The 23,839-nt window shown below is 43.3% G+C and overlaps 1 protein-coding gene across 6 annotated transcripts in view; it reads right to left on the bottom strand.

The window, feature by feature from the left end:
- Nucleotides 1-23,839, bottom strand: part of LOC147012075 (caskin-1-like) — a 274,888-nt gene that overhangs the window by 100,216 nt on the left and 150,833 nt on the right. For all 6 annotated transcript variants that reach the window (XM_085858227.1, XM_085858229.1, XM_085858226.1 and 3 more), the window contains exons 3-6: nucleotides 11,952-12,049; nucleotides 6,493-6,638; nucleotides 6,307-6,402; nucleotides 3,227-3,357 (exon numbers count right to left, since the gene is read on the bottom strand). In XM_085858227.1, the coding sequence (XP_085714353.1) occupies nucleotides 3,227-3,357; nucleotides 6,307-6,402; nucleotides 6,493-6,638; nucleotides 11,952-12,049 (471 nt within the window). The remainder of the gene's footprint in view (nucleotides 1-3,226; nucleotides 3,358-6,306; nucleotides 6,403-6,492; nucleotides 6,639-11,951; nucleotides 12,050-23,839) is intronic.

The following is a 23,839-nucleotide window of genomic DNA, read 5'->3' on the forward strand; positions in this document are numbered from 1 at the left end:
GTTTGTATTATGATTGTTGTAAATCATGACAACACAGCAAATCTGTCACGTAAATCTCTGCAACCACGTGTGGAGGGCGAGTGAAATGAGCCAATCCACACGAGTAATATAATATAATCGAAAATATAATATAATATGATTTCTCTTATAAATAACTTCAATGCAGGAGGAGGCCATGAGATACATCGAGCCTGTGCAATGATTGCCAACCTATGGTTGTTTGTCCATGCTCTATCCTTTTAAATGCTGAGTGTTAAGCAAGGAAGCAACATCTCCCATTTTTAAGTGTTTGGTATGACCTGGCCAGGGGTTTTAACTCAGAGCAGACACTAACCATGAGCCCGGTAAATATGATTAGCATAAGGAGCTTACAATGGAATAAAATATAAAAAAAAAAAAATGACCGTTTTTACAGCCATTTTTCCCTGCTGTGCAGGGGCTTGGCTTTTTCTTGAGGCAATGTTTTATGGCCGGATGCCCTTCCTGACGCCAACCCTGGTCGCCTCTTACGACACACAGGGATATGGTACACCTATTCTAACCGGGGCATACACCGGGACCAGTACACTGGTACTCATTTCGCCGACCTCAGAAGGATGACAGGCTGAGTCAACCCCCTGGTGTTAATCCAGTAGCCAACAGGGATTGAACTCAGGACCCTGGGATCCCAAGCCACCATCCTAACCACTAAGCCAACACCAGGCTTAATGGAATAAAATATACATGAGCATTAATAGCTTACAATGGAAAGAGCTGCTTACAAACTGCTACTAAGAAGATGTAACCAAAACAAAAAGTTGAAAAACTACATCACACCACAAATGGTGGGATGAGTGAAGCTGAACATGTGTGCTCTTTACAGCTCAAATCCAAGTTTGAATTGGTCAACAATTAAGCTATATTTTTCATGTTTGTGAGGAGAATGGTCCCAAAGTCAATGTACAACATTTACAGTGAAGCATAAGTAGAAGTTTGGAGCTGCCTTCAGAATACTTTTTGGCTTGATAAAATACTATATATGCTGGCATGACAACAAGGTGCAATGTAAAGCAAATGGCCCAAAGACAAAATACCAGGACATTGTCCAGCTTAGTTGCTGTACTTTTGCATTATCTGGGATAATCGATTGTACAAATAATACACACCATCTCAATGACATTGCTCATCGTTTGTATACAAGGCTGAGGCTCATGGAAGAGCTAGAACATAGAACTAAAAATAATAAAACAGCGACAACACAGCAGAAAGTGGAGAAACATAACAACAATGGGGTATAGGGGATACAATTGGGGGACACTTGGAGGAAAAATGTGTGAGGGCAACAGTGAGAGTGAGAGGACGAGGAGGAAGAGCAAATACGGGGTGAACTAGCAGGATACAAACTCAAACTCAGCAAGAAGGGAGGGCTAAAAAAACAGGAAGGGAAAGTTGGGGATGAAATGGCAGTGGAACAAAAAAAATGGAAACGTGAGTGGAAGGAGATGGAAGAGAACAAAACGACCTGGAAAGGAAGGGATCATTTTTAGGATTATTGGTATCTCCCGTTATGAGGCTGAGTCTTTGGGTCTCTCACTCTCTCACTGAAGGCAGGGCGGTGGTCTTTCTGTTTTATACCGTCTCCTCTCCGGCCATGTCCCCCCCCCCGCTCTGTCTGCAATATGTCCCCACCAAATTTCCGCAGGGTGCTCAAGATCCGCCAACAACCCCCTTCTGGTAAAACGACCAAAATCATGAATCACTGCTCATCTTCACTCTTTCATTCCTCTTTTTCTCACCTTTGGAACAAACTCTGACACTCTCTTCAATCCCATTCTTCCTTCCAGGTCTTCAAAACATCTGTTCACCACCATCTCTTATCTGCCCCCATCCAAAACCACGATCTTTTATAACCCTGTTAATCCATCCCAAACCCAACTCCTTCAAATTCCCTGCTTTCCTTCAAGAAAGTCCCTGGTGTGTCCATCTTGTTTACCCTGTGTTCCCCACCCCATCCCTCTCCCTTCCACAGATCTCCCCATGCCTCTGTTCCACACTGGTTTTTTTCCTTCCTTCTCCCACCCTTCGTCTCCTGCTCCGCTTGTTGTGTGCTTCTGTGTGTTAGCTCTCACACTAGCCTCGACAGTGTATACAAAAAAGAAAGAGGGGGTGGGCTTGGGGAGAGTTAAAGAGGGTAGAAATTTTTTTGAATATGGATGGGGGAATGGCTTGGCATGATGGAGGATGCTTAGTCGATGGCTGGCTTTAGAGGCCAACTCCAAAATGTGGTTTGCACAAGTGAGATCATGGTTAATGGTGAGGTCCAAAAGTATGAAGGATTGGACTTTTTCAAGCAGTTCGTCAAGCAAGTAGATGGGAGGGATACCCAGATGGTTCTTTACAAGAGGCAGAGTGAGAGTGTGGATTTGTCAGGATTGAAAGATATATTCCAAGTGTTGGACTAACTCCTGATTCTATCAAAGTCTGCAGTGAAGGAAGAGGCTGCTGCCTGCCTATCTGCATAATGAGGGATGATATAGCAGAGGGAGTGTAGTCATCAGCAAAAAGACAAGAAGGGTTCTCAGGGAATCAAAAAGATGGTTGATGAAGATGAGGAACAGGACTGGGCTCAAGACACTGCCTTGGGGCACTCCTGCCTCAACAGGGAAAGGGGAGATCCTGTTGAGAGTCATGGGCTGACTTTGGGATTGTAGGAAGTCAGCAATCCATGACAGAGGTGGACTTGGATGCTGTAGGCTGAGTTTGGAGAGCTCTCAGTTTGTGACTCCTGTTTGTATATTGCTTGCATTTCTATAATTGCTAGCTTTGGTGGTGTAATGGTTAAAGCATCTGCTGCGTCTGGAAGGTCGACAGTTCGAACACCAGTTAAAACCATGGTCAAGTCATACCAAAGACTTTCAAAATGGGACATGCTGCATCCATGTTTGATGCTCAGCATTGAAATTCAAAAGGATAGAGCATGGACAAACAACCATAAGTTGGTAATAATGGTGCAGGCTTTGATAGTCCTCATGTCATACTTTTGTGTTGAAGTTCTTTGTAAGGGAATTCATATTATTATTATTATTATTATTATTATTATTATTATTATTATTATTATTATGAATATGCATTTCATTGACTTCCTGTTAGAGCAGTTCCCTTCCTGTCATGTGACAAACATGGTGATATTACAAGATCTAAGTGAGAATGTCACATGCAGTCAAAGTGCTGTACAATCAATACTCACCGAATAATGTCCACGTGACCATTTTTGGCTGCCAGGTGCAAAGGGCTTGTGCTCGATGGGTTGTTCGAATCGTTGGGTCGTCCTTCCAGCAGGACTGGACACACATTGCTGTTCAAGAGCAGTTTTGCAACCTGTGATGTCAAGACAGCATCTGTGTTGATAGAGCCCAACATTTAGATGCAAAAATGCTGATTAATAGTTCCCTTCTGGAAAGTGACTAAAATAATGCAACCGATTACAACCCTGCACTGCATGCCATATGCAGGTGATAATGGAATTTTAAGCTGTAGAAGCAGAACTTGTAAATGAATAATATTTACATGGGATCATGGAAATTCTGGGTCATGTAAAATGTGACTTCAAGTCCTCAACCCCCCAACTCAACCCCAGGTCATCAACCCTCATCTCCCACGAAATCCCAAGTCCTCAACCCTTCCAACCCCAACTCTTCAACCCCGACCAGCCCTAAGTTCTAACCCCCCCCCAACCACCATCATGAGTCCTCAACCACTCCATCCAAAGTCAACTGCCCCCCAGCCCAAGAACCCCCTCCTCCAACCCCAAGTTCCTCAACCCTCCAGGCCTCAACTCTGTCCCCTCACTGCCCCCCATCCCAGTAAGTCCTCAAACTGCCCCTCCCCACAACCTATGAAAAGTAAATAAAAACCATTTAAAATCAAAATCTCACGATATGACGGAATCTTGGGATTCTTCACTAAAAGTAGCTGTTAAGAAGTCTAAATGAAAAAAAAAACAAATGATTTTAGAAGTTTAACCTTGAGTTGACCATTGACCTTTTGACCTCAAAAATAGTTGTCTTCCCAATTCAGTGATGGAACATGCAATTGCTGTTTAACTTTCAAGTTAATAGGATGTAAATTGACGATTTTCAGTTGAAAATTGATGATTTTATATGTTTATCCTCGAGTTGACCTTTTGGTCTCAAAAATAGTTGATTTCCCAATTCAGTGATGCAATATACAAATCTTGTTCAACTTTCGAGTCAATCGGATGTAAAGTGACGATTTTAGAAATTGACCTCAAGATGACCTTTCACCTTTCACCTCAAAATCAATAGGCTTCTCAGTTGAGACGATTTCCACAACTTGGTAAAGTTTCATAATGATCGGTTTGGAATTGTGACCTGGAGGCGATTGATAAACAAACAAGAAAAAGACGACGGGCAGAGCACGATACTTGCAAAAGCCATGAAACAAATTTGACCTCAAAAATAATTGGTGGTTGAATTCAATGACCAAATATGCAACTCCTCTTCAAATTTCAAGTCAATTGAATGAAAAATAACAATTTTAGAAATTCGGTCTATGTTGACCTTTTGGCCTAAGTTGACCTCAAAATAATTTGTGGTTGAATTCAGTGACCTGATATGCAAATCCTCTTCAAATTCCAAGTCAATGGGATGAAAAGAGGATTTTAGAAATACGACTTTAGTTGTTGACCTTCGACCTATGTTGACCTTTAAACCTCAACAATAGGTTTCTTGCTTATGATGAACTCTACCATGTGGTTAAGTTTTGTGAAGACTGGTTTAAAATTGTGACTTGTAGGCGATAAATAGACAAACAAACAAAGACAAACAGATAGACAGAATAATGCACTCAACCACCCAATATACTTGAAAAATATTCGATTTTCGCAAGTAAAAATGAAAAATCTCTCATGGAGTGACACTTGGCGAAACGGAACACACTTGGTAGAGCAAATACCTCCACCAGGCTGAACAGTTTACATTTTGTATGGAACTGATAAGTCGGATCTGAATCCGGACCCTAACCAAAATCAAATTGTCTTGTTCTTGTCACTTAACCAACTCATCCACCTCGTTTTGTCATAATCCATCTACAACTTTTTGAGATATCATGCTATATATCGTTTTTGGTCCCATCTCTCAATGGTGAAGAATCACTTAAAACATTCTCGGATCCAGTTCATTTTGGGAGTAAACCCTTTGTCGAAGCAATAATATAATGTTAGCTCCAATGAAGGGTGAACACCCATTAACATCCTTACTTCCCATGTGATTAGCAGACCTCAATCAAAGTTCTGTTTATTTCATCCACTATAAATATCCAGTAACTCTGGGAGCAGCCTGTGGTGAGGGGTCGGTGAGGGCAAATATATTTTTTGTCGTGACTCGTAAATCCCCGTCTCCAGCAGGGGTCAGTAAACCATTTGAAATGTGCTACATGTATATGCGAAAGCCGTAAATTTCATCCACTCACGGAGGGGAGGGGGGGGGGTGTGCCCATGACCTGACCCTGGGTATCCCCATCACATGTGCAAGATTTGGCGGAGATTGGCCAAGGGGTGTTTTTTGCTATGATTTTTAGACGCACATAAACGCCTAAAGAGAATTGCCCTATTTAATAGAGTAGGATTTTTCACCGCAGAGTGACTGATCTGTCCGATAGAAGTATTTTAGAATAAGAAAATGAATCCTTGTCCTGATGAACATTACTGCAAAATAGGGTCAACTGAATTTTTCTTTTTAAGGTATGAGGCATAGCCTTTAAAATAAATAAATAAATACAAAGCGAGGCACCTCAAGAACTACCAATCATCCATTTTATTACCTTCACGGTCAAAGAGTTCAAAATGACGAAGCAAATTTTCACAAATCAAAGCCATTCCAGCAGTGAGAAGTCTCCAGCAACCATGGATTCAAATTTAAAACCCAGAACCTGAACGATGACCTTGCTGTTGGTGATTTCTCACCACAACATCCAATAAAGCAACCTTTCGGGCACAGCAGCTGTCACACCGCACTTGTCAAATTCCCGACTGTATTCATGATGGATTAAAAAAAAAAGAAAAAAGACAAAAGATTCTTTCAAACTTAATTTTAACTACCTTGCAGCCTTGACAACGTGCTATAATCCGTGCAGATATCGGAATTTCTGAATTTTTCCAATGTCAACTTTCAATATCTACTGCTGCCAGGACAGCCAACGAGTACGGACTTCACATTCAAACAGCAATCCATCGAATTACATATGCTATGGATATTAGAACCAAAAGTCAAGATCCCAGAGCATTGATCCAGACCGTTTGACACTCACCCGCAGACGGCCAAACTCGCATGCGAGATCCAACGGCGTTTTGCTCGCATTGTTCATGATGCATGGGTTGGACTGGTGTTGAAGCAGAATCTCCGACTGAGCACCAAGATACTTCAATGAATAAACGAAAAAAATGATATGTTTACGAAGACGCAGGATGTGAATGCTGTCAAACCAGCCACTGACCGCTTGGAAATGTCCATTTTGTGAAGCGAGGTGGAGAGGGATCTGCCCATCGGCCGATTGCAGGTTGACCGAGGAGCCTGAGCGAAGCAGTAGACGCAGCGGGTCTGCCTTGCCCTGCCAGGCAGCATAATGCAGCGGCCGCAGCCCTGCAAGTAAAATATTTTAGGTTTTCAACGAGGACAGGTGTATACCAAAAAGATTCAATTCACACCTGCATTTGTTATTATTCCTACCTTTGTTGTTGTTTTTTCATACAAGTTTGATTTCATAATCACTATTATTTGACAAGTGTGTGTTTGTGTGTGGGTTTGACTTCATGAACTCCTGAACCACTTGCTGGGATAAATCGAAACCTGGTGGGTGTACTCAGGGTATACCTGGGAAGGTTTGAGAAGGTAAAACAACAAAACAAACGAGAATGAAGTCGATGGCAAGCCATCGCAAATCCCCACAATCTCCACCGAAAGCAAAGTTGAAAGATGGCAAAACGTTCCACCAGGAATGACCCAATATCAAATTTAGAGTTTGAAAAAAACCTCTGTTTTGACCCCTGTGACCCCAAGTCCCCATGCCTTGGGGCATGAACCTGAGTCAAATCCAAAAAATCGTGACATTTCATGCATCCCCCAATGTTGATTGCATCCACAAAGTTTCACTAAAAATATTTAAAATGTACCTGTAATAGCATTTTCTAGTATTTGAGCTTTTAACACCACCCCAGGGGGCAGGGGCAGAAATGATCCTGCTCTCGCACCTTCTTGCCATGTAGTGATCATAACTACTAAGTTGGATGAATTTCTGCCCAACTATTTAGAAGGAGATAGCATGATGGAAGGACAGACAGACTGACAGGAGCCCATGACAATATCCCTCCGTTTTTATAAAAAAGCGTGGGGATAAAAAACAAGTTTGAATTGCGAACATACCCCGTGGGAGTTTATTCGTACTACTCTCAGGTAAGCGATAGCACGGACGACAGATAGTTTTGAAATTTGGTAAGATTTTCATCGCATCAGAAAAAGAAACCAGAACACCTCACAAGAGTGAGGCTGGTTTTATATCATCATTTGCGACTTAATTTGCCCAGCGCATTTAAAAAATTTTTTTTAGATTCTCATGGAGGATCTCTAAGTCTTACTCACGTTGTTGTTCTTCATCTTCTTCTGTTGGACGTTTTGTTTCACAGCCTACAGTTTTCATCGAAACTTCCTGAAACTTGGCATATACATGTAAAAATACCCTGCGCAGACAGTAACGATCTCCGATTTTGAAAATTCCTTGTAGAAAAAAAGTTATGACGTCAAAATATCTCCGCTAATGGAAATCGCCTAAAAAATTATCTCCGAAACTAGGCAAGCTTTTTGAATTCTGTTTGCAGGAATCAAACAGGGCATTAGCAGAGATGAATTACCGCACATATGATACATCACTATGACATCATATAAATTTTAATGACGTCATTCCTATTTTTTGACATTTTTTGTTTCACAACCCAGAGTTTTCATCGGATCTTCGTGAAACTTGCCATGTATATGCAGAAAGCCCACGCACAGGCAGTAACCATCTTCAATTTTGGAAATTTCCTAGAAAAAAAGTTGACGTCATAATATCACCGCTAATGGAAATCGCCTATACCATTATCTCCGAAACTAGGCAAGCTGTTTGAATTTTGTTTGCGGGAATCAAGCCGGGCATTAGCACAGATAATTTATCGCAAACCTGATACATCACAATGATGTCATATTCGTTTTTATGACATCATCATTAAGATGACGAGGATCTTAGCTCATTTGAGCTTGTTTAAGAACAATTTTAAGAAAATTGGCCGAAAGGGCCGTTTCTTCGCCCAAAGGGCCAGAATCGCACTTTTGGCTCAGTTAGTGCCTGAGGAATGGTCTCTAGAATATACCTGTCAAGTTTGGTTCGGTTCCGTCCACTACTAACCGAGAAATATCAATTTTAAGAAAATGGGCTGAAAGGGCCGTTTCTCGGCCCAAAGGACCGGAATCGCACTTTTGGCTCAGTTAATGCCTGAGGAATGGTCTCTAGAATATACCTGTCAAGTTTGGTTCAGCTCTGTTCACTAATAACCGAGAAATAACAATTTAATGAAAATGGTCTGTTCCTTGGCCCAAAATCGCACTTTCGGCTCAGTTATTGCCTGCGCATGTGTCTAGTATATGGCTGTCAATTTTCATCGAATTCTGTTCAGGAATATTTGGAGAAATAGATGTTCAAATGAACTGTGCACAAGAAAAGAGAGAACGCGAGCGGCGCTTAGACCCCGTGGGGTATTGGGGGGTGGAATACCCCACGGGGTAAAACAATTCATAGTCCCGGGGGTTCAGGCTGGAGGGAGCACTCAAATTTTCTCTATGTAAATGTGTATGGCATAGTGCTGCTTTGGGTGGAAGGAGGTATGATGACAAGTCAGAGAAAAATATGGCAATTCTTGGGGAATTGACCCTTCCATAATTCTGGGGGCTTCTTTGCTCATCATTCCAAATTATTCACTTTCAACTTTCATCCTGTGATGATTTATTTTGATTTAAATTCATCCTTTCACATGACTGGTTAATTCACTTGGTATGCTCATACATTATGAGAGTGTTGTAGAAGGTATTTACTTTTACTGGTTATTATTCTGTCCCAATTTATACCCTGTCTCAACCAATTTATACTTTTGTTTCTTTCATTCTTTGGCAGGAGTACGTGTGTGTGTGTGTGTGTGTGTGTGTGTGTGTGTGTGTGTGTGTGTGTGTGTGTGTGTGTGTGTGTGTGTGTGTGTGTGTGTGTGTGTGTGTGTGTGGGTGTGTGTGTGTGGGTGTGTGTGCGTGTGTGTGTGTGAGTGTGTGTGTGTGTGTGTGTGTGTGTGTGTGTGTGTGTGGCCCGGGCAGCATTCTGAATGAAAGCACATGGCCCTTTCATGCACATCTGAATCCAACATTTTGCCTTGCTGATGAGCACAGTTTGAAACTGTGGTCGAAGACTTGGAGACGATTCAACCTTTTTTTCAAATTCATGTGACCTTTGGACACTGTGTCATTGGGGTGGTAGTCTGTGGAACATTTTCAACATAATGAGTTCTCCAGCAATAACATCTGAAACTCCTAGGGGGTGATGATAAAGTGATTTCAAAGAGAGTTAAATGTTATTCATTTAATCACAAGCATAAGCTGACACAAGAAGCCACCAAGTGGATACTTGTTCAACCATTTACTGGATACTTCACTGCTTTTGATGTTTGCATGTGGTACATGCTTCAAAGCCTCATTAGTATGCATTGCTGTCTGCACTATTGCTGATGGTTCACCAATAAGAAATGAAACTGGTCTGGTAGCTGGGGGGGGGGGGGGGGTGGGGTGTAGCATTGGGATTCTCATGTGTGTACTGTGTGTGAACGTCTTTATAGTTGTTGAGGAACTCTGGGAAGGGTTTGAAACAGCATAGCACTCACCTTGTGTTAGTCTTCTTGGGTTACTTTATGCAGCTTCTTTGGCAAAAGCAGTGTAGGAGGGGTCAATCGTTTCTATAATCCAAGCCACCTGGGTTACGTTGATTTGGTGAGAGCTGATTGGCTATTCCCTCGATTCACAGGTGAGAGATGTGGGTGGGTCTTTATATATATATGTATATATATATATATATATATATATATATATATATATATATATATATATATATATATATATATATATATATATATATATATATCTATCAGTTGCGGGCCGGGGGTCGGGTGAGAAGGCCATTAGGTGGGGGAAGGAAGCTATCTCGGCACCCACCAGACTCCCCGGAATTGTAGGCTATCGCACACCGATAATTCAGTGACGCGGCGGGTCGTTTAACAGACCATGGACGTCATTAACTCAACCATGTGACTTAGGGTCCCCCGTCTAGTTAATCTGGTTCCCTAAAAATAACCAGGTGATTTAATTACCAGGGAACACGCCCTCGGTACGCCTTGACCGAACCGGATCACTTTCCCGGATCAGATGCAGCCGAGCGACATTGCCAAGGACGTACCGGCTAAAAGTAACAGATTGTTGGGAATAAAGTCCTGGCTGAGCTAGGATTCGAACCTGGATAAGCTGGATCAATGGAAGAAAAGACAAAAACAAGCAGGGAACATTTCGAATTACAATTTATTTACAATGGGCAAGGAAAGGTATGTGGTACGATCAAGAGATTTATTGGGGTGTGTTGTGCAGAGATAGGGGAGAGAGGTGTGGTGCAGCAAATAATAAGCAACTTATAAAAGTGGACACAGAGCAGACCTAACCCGAAAATAATAATAAGCATCTTCTACAGGCTTACTTGCAGAGACAGGCAACAGGACGGACGGACAGACGGACGGATGGGGACACACACACACACACACACACACACACACACACACACACACACACACACACACACACACACACACACACACACACACACACACACACACACACACACACCCCGATGAAGAGGGATTGAGGCAAGCTGTTTTTTTTGGCTTGGCTACTTTTTAATGGTAGCCTCCTACTCCAAAAAATAAGGAAACCCCTGGAAATGACGTAAGAAATGATGTAAGCAAACCTAGCTATGAGACCCTCGCAACGCACGCCCCTGATGTCCCGCGAGACAAAAGGGAAGGGACTATTGACACGTATATTAATGGAATAACTGTCTTGGGACCACTATCTGTTGGATGCATGCGGTTCCGAGAACCGCAACAATATATTTTTTTTTTTTACAGTATGTATGCATACGAGATGTGTTCAAAAAGTATCCAACCTTAAATTTTCGTGCGTAAACAAATGAAGCTAGGGAGGCGTGGTTTGGTGCACGTATGGAGGCGATCCTAATCCTAATTTAGTCAAAATTTTTGATGGCAGTGGAAAATGGCTGCCACAGCCATCAGCGGCTGAATTTGAGATGGCCCAATATCCAAATCTGTTCATAATATGATGGGCTACTAGTGTGCCAAATTTTGTGCTTTCCTCACAAAATGCACAATTGTTATGCTATATTTAGCTAAGTTGCCCCACTAATTTGAATTTTCAAAAACAAAACAGAAACATTTTTTTGACTATTTATACAATCCCCACGTTGACCCCACGTTTTGCTCTTATATTCAATCAAGTATCACATCTTGATGCAGTGCTCAGAGGGAGGGTAGGGGGAGTGGGTTACAATTGTTAAAAGTACGCTGATGTCTCAATATTTGTCCTGCATGTGATACATGTACAAGCAATTTCATAAGCTGTGCACACACGCACGTACACACACACGTACACACACGTACGCACACACACACACGTACACACATACACACAGTTTCAACATCCCAGGCTATTTACTGTCTGTAGCAGTATATGTGCAGTCCATACAAAGGACTGAAAAGAAAGGACGGAGTTTAGAAAAGTACATGCAATAGTTCTATCACACATTCAGGAACTCTTTTTGCTCACCAGCATTGTCCTTGATGTCCACGTTAGCCTGAGCCTCAAGAAGCAAGCAAATCACCTCGACGTTTCCGCTTAGAGCGGCATGGTGCAGTGCTGAGAACCTGAACAATTGGAGCAGAATAGTAAGTGGATACAATTATTATTATTTCTACCAAAAGCAAGTTATTGTTAGCCTGCACACACAAAGTGAAAATCAGGTTTAAGCAATTGGTTCATGTCTGTCTGTCTGTCTACAAATGTCAGTTATGATCGAGGAACAACTTATTTGAATTGAATGTTATATTTTGAACACAAATTGGAACAAGAATCTGAAAACGAACCTACCGTTTATCCGTACTATGTCTGATCTGAATTTGTCCCGATTGCACATGCGTGGAGAGGAGCGAGATAATTTTTTTTTTTTACTCTGTCTGCCTGTCTGGCAGTCAAACAAAAACGAAAATCATTCCAACCAGGAAACTTACTGTTTTTAAGGATATCATAAAGGACACAAACAACAGGCACAAATAACTAATGTAACGTGTTAAATAAGGTGGTGCAAAAGCCGGTGCATGAACGGTGGTAAACTTCCGGATTTTTTTTCTACAACCTTTAAAATCTTTATTTTATTTCAATTGAATTATATACTTGAACACTGTAGAACACAAATCGCTTTTTTGACACTTTCAGAAACCTGTTTAGCAGTACTTGACAAAATATTACGCCATTTTACATCATCTCAACCAATGAAATTTGCCACTCGTAGACACCACCCATGTCCTTGTTTCTGAAGGAACACCTTGGGTAAGGTGTTCAATGAACTCTCCAGTTGTAGATATTTTCCTATCTTCACCATCCGAGCCAAGCGAAAGAAAAGCACAATCAAGGAATCATGTGGCAAATTTGGTCATCGACAGATGTAGATATTTTTTAAACACTTCTGAACAATGTTAAAAACAAAATCTCAAACAGCAAACATGTGACTGCCTCGAGCACATTTGACAGAATGTCACCGACATCACCGAGTTTCCGCAAACACCTTGCACGCACATGCCTGCCTTCAGTCAACCCGTGCATTTCCTCCGACGAAAAGGGCTTGGATATCCTGGATTACGAGCCAACATGATACGGCCAGACTAATTCCCGTTATCTTCTCAGAGAGGTCTTCGATCGACATTCCGGGTGACTTGTGCAACCCAAAATCCATACTTGAGCTTAGCTGCTACAGCCTGCTCTGGGGAGTAGAATCGTAACGGATACGTGTTCATTGCGGATTGTGTCGTCTGATGTCAAAGACGCTTTTTCCCATCGTTTTTTCTTTAACCACCATGTTATCAGGCTAATGATTAAATAAAAGCTCGTTACTATCTTGATCACACAACATGATGATATGAAGTGGACCATTGCAAAAATTCACATTTATGTGAACAATAGGTTTTTCTTTTCATGTCTTTTCAGTTAGTGAGACAACATCAGAACCTGTGTTTACCTCGAGGCTCTCATAAACAATGGTGCGGCAGGATTAAAGTGGTAGAAACAAAGGAGAAGTGTATCTGGGTGCTCATTTTACAGCAGCCGTTACATCATTTGTGAGAGCACCTTTACATTCGATGCCTGGCATCCTGAGTGAGCAGGTCCCATCAAAGGGCACACTATGTACGACACCATCAAAGGCAACGGATTGAAGCGGCTTCTTCAACCAAACCACACTGAATTAGTTGGAAGATGCGGTTGAGGATGCGCTGTCACTGCAAAGGAGTGAAAAGGCTTCACTGGTCCCATGCACATTATTTTCGGTAAAGCAGGTAAAGAACGGAGTGAAAGATCTCATGATTAATGGACTCCAGTATACTTCTACGTCTTCGCTTCGACAACCTGCAAATAGCGAGCGATCAATTCATCGACGGCGCGTTGCAAGCATACTCAATAGAGCAAATGACATTGCTGTGATCGCTAACTTGACTGATCAGGTGGTAGCGGGACTATCTCTGCCATCTGATACATCTTCCCAAGCAGCCATGGTCATGCCGACAATGTTGGGTCAATGACCTGTGTGGATACCCCACGGCTGAAAAGGATTTGTATAAAAAGGTAGGGGGACATTAATCATTGAACTGAAACCATCTCCAGCCTGAGGAATTCTGCTTTGTTCTCCATTTGCTTTGCTCCTTTTCACAGCCGTTCAAAAACACACCTGCACATCCAGCAACAGGTGGTTTAATCTTTACACGATCTTTTGCAGGAAACCTTCTTCTTCTTTAACTGCCCCAATAATTCCCATCTTGTGGGGTCGGCCGAGGGGGACAATTCTGGACCAAGTCTTTCTGCAACCAGCTGGCCAGGCCTGATGTTCAACTGTGACATGAACTTGCTCAGGGTGGTGGTGATAACTCGCCGACTTTTCGAAAAGACACGAACCATGGTATATTTAACATCTACCAATGCCCCCAGAGCTGGAAGACGTGTCCTCCAGCTTAACACCAGGGTGACAATTCAATCATATCTTGGTCCAGATTCGAACCCAGAATAGACAGCTCAATGGCAAGGGCATACTCCTCCAAGCTATCCTGCCAGCCCAAGTCTTTTATAAGAAGGATTTACATAAAAATATTCAGGTTGAATTCCAAAGTAGCTGGATTTAACCACACAACTAAAAATTCACAAACATGTATTTTTTACCCCGTGCACGGCTGCACGCGAAGCGAAAAGCAGAGTTAAGCAATTGATTCACTTCTGTTTGTCTGTCTGTGCATCTACAAATGCAGTTTATGATCGAGGAACAACTCAATTTCAATTGAATATTGTATTTTGAACACAAATAAGAAAATTACCCCCGTGTGGGGGTGACAGTCATCTCTATAATACCACAACTTCTCAATGTTCAGTTCATGTAACCGCGAAACAGTCCAAACTAACCATTTAGATTGAAATAATTCACAGAGATACACTAGGATAATACTACTAATGACAAAATTAATAAATATGTATTGTTCATTTAGTACCCGGATTAACACATCAGAATCACCAGTAAGTGCAATACGTGGTTTTCGGGTCCGTCCACTCTCTGGGGACCTTTCACTTCCGCTTGTAAAAAAAAACGAAAAAAATAGGCTTAGCTCTCGGAGATTATGATAATCCTATAGATTATTCTTCACTGATTATAATGCAACTTTCAGAATGAAAATTGGTCAAGTATTTATAGAGATATTGAGGTTTGAAAAATCGTTAGAGCTAGCAAATTCATTAATTATTAATTCCACAGAAGTTTCATGACACTGCACAAAGTAACATGTCAGGTATGAAAAAACATTTTGTATGCCAGATTAATTAATTATGGAATGTTCTCATTGATATATTAATCAGAAAGCCCAAAGCATGTTGCATAATTTATCACTTATCCCCTCATCCGGGATCCGTGGCCTCGCCCCACAGCCTGCAGCCCTATGTCCCCCGGTGATTATGTTAGATATCGACACGATCGAGAGGAGCCTGCGAATTATCCCTGCTGATGCACTGAATTGATGCAATCGTTCGGCCAGAATATTCGTTGTCAAGATGTTGCGTGATTAAATCACCAATACAGTCACTCGAATTTATACCGCCGGCATACTTCTTAACAATCACCTTCGCCCCAGAAACCACAGTCAATCTGAACCACGCTGGCCACTGCTCAGACGCCATGACCGGACTACTGCACAGTTTGGTTAAAGATGACTCGGCATTTTGGCGCGCACGCATGAAATTATATTTTGAAAATAAATGCCGACGTTTACATTTCGGGTTTTGAAACTTTTGCACCTTCGGCGGAAAATGTATAAATATAAAAGGCTAAAATGTGTTTTATATTTCTATTTCATTTCTCCTTCCTTCCTTCTTTGCGAATCGCATCGGCGTTTTTGGACATCTTCCAGATCACGTGACGATCAAACGGGAAGGAAATTCAAAAATCTGTCCGGTTTGATACAAGATAATATTTTTTACTATTATAATCAATAAACAGTTGCCGAATATCTTTTAGAATGGCAGACGAGATAGGTTTTGAAAATGGCGATTTTTATGTCAGGTCAGGTTCGATCTGTGACCTGCTACAGGTACCATGTAAACCTGTACTAACCTGTTCCATGGTCGGGTTGTCGGCGACTAAACCGTCTCCCCCACCAGGTTTTCTGGTGAGGAGGGTGTTTGGATATGGACACCCAGCAGGATTAAAAACAAAACCTGCCAAAGGGCGGAGGAGCTCCTTGTGAGCCAACGGCCATCCATATCTAGTGCCCAACTGTACTGTGAACGCAGACGAGTGTCTGCGGACGTCCTCCTGCAGTTGGGTCACTTCTTTTTAGGAGGTTGGTGGCAGGATTTGCACTCCGGCCACCATAAAACCCTTCATTCCGCAAAACGCAAAAACGCAAAATAATCTGAAAACCCACTCCGTGGGAGTACCTCCTGTGCAGCTTCCCTTCGCATGGCAGCTCACCGGATGACGGGATTGGGGCAAAGCCTTCGGGACCCCCAATCTTTGATGATAGGAGGGAAACCACGGGGTAACATCCCTGGGTCAGATTGCGGGAGAGTGTGTCGGAGTGGTGCTGAGGTGTCGTCCACCAGACGGCGGTCTCCTTTGGTTAACCTGAGGCGGTCCCTTCGGGTGGGTGCCTGGAATGTCCTATCCCTAAGAGAGGATGATCACGTGTCTCTGTTATCATCTGAGCTCAAGCGTTTGGACATCGGGATTGCAGCTCTCTCTGAGGTGCGGAGACCGGATTGCGGCGAGATAATGGTGGGTGGTTACACCTACTATTGGTCTGGTCGCTCTGATGGTTACCATACCCAAGGAGTTGCTGGAGCTGTGTCCAATAAGCTGACCCCAATGATAATTGAGGTAACACCGGTCAACGAGCGTATTATGAGATTAAGGATTCGTCACTCCTTAGGTGTCATTTCCCTGGTCTCTGTTTATGCTCCGACTGAGGCGAGTGATCTCACCGTGAAGGACACATTCTACGCCACACTCGAGTCTGTGGTTGATCAGTGCCCCAGACGAGATACACTTCTAGTCTTGGGGGATTTCAATGCATCGACTGGAACTGATAGGGATGGTTATGAGGTGTGTGTTGGTCCCCATGGGTCAGGAACTATGAACCAGAATGGCACTAAGTTCCTTGACTTTGCAAGAAGTCATGGACTTAGGGTGGCTGGTTCATGGTTTCAGCGCCCACAAGCTCATCGCTGGACTTGGTATTCCAACGCTGGCGGTGTGGCAAAGGAGATTGACCATGTCCTCATTGACGGTCGTTGGAGGATGATCCAGAACTGCAGGGTCTAGCGGAGTGCTCAGTTCCTCAATACTGACCACAGGCTTGTTGTAGCAACTCTAAAGCTGCAACTTAAGTCCTGGAGAATGGTACCATCCCAGCCTAGGCTGGATGTTGCCAAGCTCAGGGATGAGAGTAGCTGAGGAGTTTGCGAACAGGCTGAGTGGACACTTGGGGGGTCTGGGTGCTTTGGGGGGTGCTGAAGAGTTGTGGAACGCCTTCAAGACCACCGTCCTAGATGTTGCCGGTGGATGCCTTGGAGCTCACCGCAGGGCAAAGAAGAATTTTGTCTCTCAAGGGACACTGGATACCATTGACCAGAGTCGCAGGGCCAGGCTGAATGGCAGAGCTGAGCTGTTCAGGGAGCTGAGGCGTAAAACTGTACGTGCACTGAGGGTGGACAAGGAGGCCTATGTGTGAGGAATCTGTGAGGGGTAGAGCATCACCTGTGGACAGGTGATTCTCGTCCCGCTTACAGGGGAATTCGCGCATTACGTTCATCCAAGCCCATCCCTCGGAGCACTGCAGTTCGAGCAGAGAGTGGTAGGCTCTTGACAGAGGAGTCTGAAGTGAAGGCCCGCTGGGCTGGTTACTTTGAGCGGTTGTACCGGGCTGATCCCCCAGCTGTCGAGTTGGACGTCAAGGGTGTTACAATACCTGTTGCTGACCCTCGCATCAACTGTGGTCCACCTTCGCTTGTGGAAACACGGGCTGCGGTGAACCAGTTGAAACGGGGCAAAGCTCCAGGGATCTGTGGCATCCATGCCGAACTTCTCAAGGCTGGTGGAAATGCTGCACTCGTGTCGTTGCATGCAGTTTTGTGCTCTGCCTGGAACACAGGCATCATCCCAACTGACTGGAAGAGGGGCCTTGTTGTCCCTCTCTGGAAAGGGAAGGGTGATCGCCAAGACTGCAACAACTACCGAGGGGTGACGCTGCTCTCAGTGCCGGGCAAGGTCTTTGCTCGGATAATTCTTGATAGGGTTCGCCACCATCTGCTTGAGCACCAGCGTCCAGAGCAGTCAGGCTTTACACCAAAGGGGTCAACGATTGACCGCATCCTTGCACTTCGTGTCCTCACCGAATGCAGACGAGAGTTTCGGCAGGGGCTGCTTGCAGCCTATGTTGATCTCTGCAAAGTGATCGATTCAGTGAATCGGGATGTCCTCTGGAGGATTCTTGGTCTTCGTGGGGTGCTACCAAAACTGATCGATCTGATGTCTGAACTCAACTCTGGTACTGAGAGTGCTGTGAAGTGTGGTGGTACCATCTCTGACTTATTTCCAGTTGTTACTGGAGTTCGTCAGGGATGTGTACTTGCCCCCACACTTTTCAGCACTTGTATGGACTGGATTTTAGGGAGGATGTCGGAGAGATCAAGTTGCGGTGCATCGTTTGGGAATGTCAAGATCTCGGACCTTGATTTTGCAGATGATGCAGTCATCTTTGCGGAGACTTTAGACATCCTCTTGGGGGCCCTCGAGGTGCTGAATGAGGAGTCGGAGCCGTTGGGATTACGGGTTTCTTGGGTCAAAACTAAGATCCAGGCTTTCGGTGACATCTTGGATGCTGCTGTCCTGTCTGTATCTGTTTGTGGTGAGGATGTTGAGGTCGTGGAGAGATTCACTTACCTTGGCAGTGATATTCATGTCTCTGCTGGCTGCGAGTCAGAGGTCAATAGACGTCTGGGTCGGGCCTGTGGAGTCATGGATTCACTGGATCATGGGGTGTGGCGCTGCCGGTACCTGTGCGGGAGGACGAAAGTCCGAGTCTTCAGGTCCTTGGTACTTCCAGTCTTGCTCTATGGGTGCGAGACTTGGACTCTGACCAAGGATCTGAGACGGAGACTTAATTCCTTTGGTACCAGATCTCTTCGGAGAATCCTTGGCTATCGCTGGTCGGATTTTGTGTCCAACGAGCGGTTGCTGAGAGAGACTCGGATGAGATTTGTTACCTGCATAGTCCGTGAGCGTCAGTTGCGGCTGTATGGACATGTGGCTCATTTTCCTGACGCTGATCCTGCTCACCAGATTCTCTCAGCGAGGGAGTCTCATGAGTGGAGGAGGCCAGTGGGCTGACCACGTGCCTCATGGTTGCAACAGGTTGACCATCATCTCAAGGAGATGGGGATGGGCCTGGCATCTGCCTGGGGGATGGCCAGACGGAGGCCCCTGGAGTACCGGCGGAAAGTGGACGCAGCGACACGCTGTTCTGGCACATGCTCCCATACCTGACCTGACCTGATTTTTATAACTTTCGTGACCTCGTGACCTCGTCCCTGACCTTGAACCCGGACAAAAGTTATATCGTGCAACACTCATCGACCTCTACCCACATACTAAGTTTCATCAAGATCGGAAAGAAAAATTGTTGACGGACGGACGGACAATTGGTCCGGCTTTATGAGGTCATCTCTACCGAGATGACCTAAAAATGAACTTGGAGTTCAGCAGAACTTTGGCTCTGAATTCGTCCAGATCGCACATGCACAGAGAGGAGTGAGATAACCTTTTTCACTCTGTCTGCCTGCCTGGCAGTCAAAAAAAAAAAAAAAAAAACATTTGAAACAGGAAACTTACTGATGTTAAGGACTTCATAAAGGACACAAACAACAGGCATGAATAACTAATGTACGTGTTAAATAAGGTGGTGTAGTCGATGCTGCACAATGGCGGTAAACTTCTAAAATTAATTTGTTTTACACGACCTTTAAAAAAAAATCTTAATTTTATTCAAATCAAATTATATACATACTTGAAAACTGGAGAACACAAATTGCCTTCTTCCCACTCCAAAAAAACCTACAGTTTTACAGTACTGTACTTGGACATATTAAATAAGGTGATATGCAGTGGCCTGCAAGAGTATTCATCCCCACCCTCACCCCTCCAACGTTTTCACATTTTGATTCCACCTGAGCTTATTTCATGATGCTTTCAAAGCATACTTAATAAATTAAGTCTTCACAAGCGACTCCAAAGTAATAAAGCTCAAAAATGCAGATGAAATGTGAAAAAGTTCGATTAACAGACAAAATCAGATGATTCTCAGTTACATAAATATTCAACCCCTTTCCCTAATTAACTTGAAATCACTTCAAGAGTAAATTATTTGTTTGACAGGTTACGACATAAGTGTAATAGGTTTCACCTGTATGTATTCAGTGGTATAACTTAAAAATTAATCTCCCCCACTTATCTAAGGAGGTTTAAGGTGAAACTCACTTGGTGAACCAACAAGGCAAACATGAAGACCAAGGAGCTTTCTAAAGAAGTCAGACATAAAGTGGTGGAAAAGCACTGTTCAGGAGAGGGTTATAAGAAGATTTCAATCATTCATTATCCCTTTGAGTATGGAGAAACATCATTAAGAAATGTCAGACATCACACCACCCAAGGCTCTACCCAGATCAGGTCGCCCATCCAAACTCATCAGCCGGGCAAACAGGAAACTGGTTCGGGATATCACTGTAAATCCAACAATGGCTTTGAAAGATCTGCGAGGCTCTATGTCCAAGATGGAGGTCAGTATTCATCAAATAACAATATCCCGTTCCCTTCACAAAACTGGCCTCCATGGGCAGATGGCAGTAAAGAAGCCATTAATGAAAAAGACATCTAAAAGCTCATATAGAGTTTGCAAAAAAGCATCTTAATGATACTGTAGGCATGTGGAGAAAAGTTGTAGACAGACGAGACAATAATTGAACTTTTTGGTCTAAATTCAAAGCGTTACATCTGGCGCAAGCCGAACACTGCACATCACCCAGTCAACACCATCCCTACTGTCAAGCATGGTGGTGGCAGCATCATGTTATGGAGCCGCTTTTAATCAGCAGGGACCGTCAGGCTTGTCAGGACAGAAGGGACAATGGACGGTGCAAAGTACAGGAGAATCCTCGATGAAAACCTGCTTGAAACTTGGTTGGAGATTCACATTTCAGCAGGACAATGATCCCTAGCACAAAGCTAAAGCCACACTGGGGTGGCTGAATAAGAAGAAAATAAATGTTCTTGAGAGGCCCAGTCAAAGTCCTGACGTGAACCCAAATGAACATTTATGGTGAGACTTTAATATTTCAGTCCATCGATGATCCCCGTCAAACTTGGCAGAACTAAAGCAATTTCCACGTGAAGAGTGGGCAAAGATTTCACCATCTCACTATCTCACTGTGTAAAGCTGGTAGAGACCTACCCAGAAACACTCGAAGCAGTCATTGCTGCAAAAGGTGCTTCCACCGAGTCCTGACCACAGGGGTTGAATACTTTTACAACCAGTGAATTTTGATTTGTACATGTTTTTTGCAGATATTCCTGACATGTAACCTCCTTCAACTATAACAGTGCTTCGTTTGATCTCATCTTCAGTACGACATAATCCATAATTTATCTAAATGTGGCATTATTCGTAGGGGGAGAATAATTTTGCAGGCCACTGCATAAGGTCAGGTATGGGAGCATGTGCCAGAACAGCACGTCGCTGCGTCCACTTTCCGCCGGTACTCCAGGGGCCTCCGTCTGGCCATCCCACTGCATAAGACACTGCATGAACGGCAGTAAACTTCCAGAATTTTCTTTATACGACCTTTAAAATCATTATTATATTTCAAGTGAATGATACACTCGGACACTGCATGGGGGCAAGATGTTCTATGAACTCTCTGATTGAAAGATGTCTTGGGCACAATGGAAGCAGAGAATTTTAGCTATCCCTAAAAAGCCAGACATACCATTCTGTCCTGCTGACCTATAATTTAATTTACAAGGTCGTTACAAAGACAATGTTTACATCAGATATCAAAATGTAAAATGTTCTTGCAATAAAGTATACATTGAGGATCAATGCAAATACGTTTATAGTTGTGAGAACGTGTTCAAGCTCGATCTCATTCTCATCATATTTCAGCAGCATTGCAGGCTTAAGCTATGTGGGAATGGCGTGCCTTTTCCAAAAGGATATTTCCACGGCCAACTTTGGGAAGCGGCGACAGCTGTTTCTCTGCATAAAATTTGTTTTTTTTTAAACTTCCATGCCAGCAAGCATGGCACATCGCAACAGTCCTGGATAATAATACAAACAGATGGTCCTTCAAATAAATTGTCTCACGACCAGCAAAATGACTTTAGCACATACTAAAAATAAATAAAAAACGAATCATGAATTTAATTAACTCCATCAGTTATAACAAGCTTTAAAAATAGAGTACAGTTCTTTTAAATGTATCTCATGCACTGTTTATCAGTAATTAGGAACCAAATTAAAACGTCTATTTTCAACTCAAAATCCCTGTGGATGAAAACCACTGCCACATTGCAGGACTGGTGTAACATTGTAAACCTCCTTCCCCCAACAACCCCATGTTTAAAAATCGATGTCAGTGGTTTGTACGTGATCCATATGCGTTAAAATCCCAAGGTATCACAATGCAACTTGCACACCTTTGCCCGTTTTTCTCGATGGCAGGCCAGGAGGGCATTTATTAACTGACAAAATTATATTTAATCAGCAAACAATGTCAGATTAATGAAACACTCACCAACCGGACAGACATGCAAGTTTATTATGAAGACAAAAAAAATTAAAAACACAATATTAAATGCAGCTCTCAGCTGCCAACTAATACCCTGATATTAGAATGTTTGGAACATGTTTGGAACTTCCATGTTCAGCCACTGGATGAAAAGAGGTTCAGTCTCTTGAACTTCTCGGCCAAAGCAACAGCCATGACCTCTCCCATGCTGACTACAAAGCAAAGCTGGCTTCCAAAGCCAATTGCAGACTGGACATCCTCCATCAATCTAAGTCTTTCCTTGGAAAATAAGAGCTCTTCACAGTCTACGAGGTCTTTGTCTGTAGCTTAATGGAGTACTGCTCTCTGTTACGGGCTGGTGCTCCAGTACATTTGATCTGTCTCTGCTGGATTCTATGGAATGTAAAGATCTCAACATTATTGGAATCTGCTGTGATGAGGTAGAAGCACAAGGTCTGTTGCTTAATTTCAATTGAATATTGGTGCCGCCATATTTGTCCAAATGCTGAATATACAGTTGCTCTGCCATCAGGGCATGAGATGACGTGAATACTGAATCTCAGTTAATATGCCCCCAGGGCATGAGACAGCATAAATATTTTCCAAGTACAATAAGTCGTCGACTTACGACCTATGCGACTTACGACTGATCGACTTTACGACCACACCTGCGACATTAACTGTATGTCTGGCCACGACTGCTCCGCGTCTGGCAGCGCGAGTATTGCCCAGCTGGGCGTACGACAGTTTCCACCCCAGCGCCCACCAGTGCTAGCGTGTTAGCGTGGTCTCGGTATAGCGCAGTTTATCCGTATCCGTTTGTCTTAAAAAATTTACTTCAAACCCCCAAGATGTCTACCAAGAGGAAATTATCTTTGTCTACTCCTCAACCTGCCAAGAAGGAAAGAAAGGCAATTGATCTCGCCACGAAAATGCAGGTGATTAAACAGTACGAAGGAGGAAAGAAAGTGAATGCGATCGCACGTGATCTTAAGTTATCACACTCTACTGTGTCGACAATTTTGAAAGATAAAAAAAGGATTCGTGAAGCTGTGAAAGGTTCTGCACCC

Source organism: Eptatretus burgeri, chromosome 15 (genome assembly GCF_056783735.1).
Source record: "Eptatretus burgeri isolate ZD-2024b chromosome 15, Ebu_testis_v1, whole genome shotgun sequence".
Taxonomy (NCBI): Eukaryota; Metazoa; Chordata; class Myxini; order Myxiniformes; family Myxinidae; genus Eptatretus; species Eptatretus burgeri.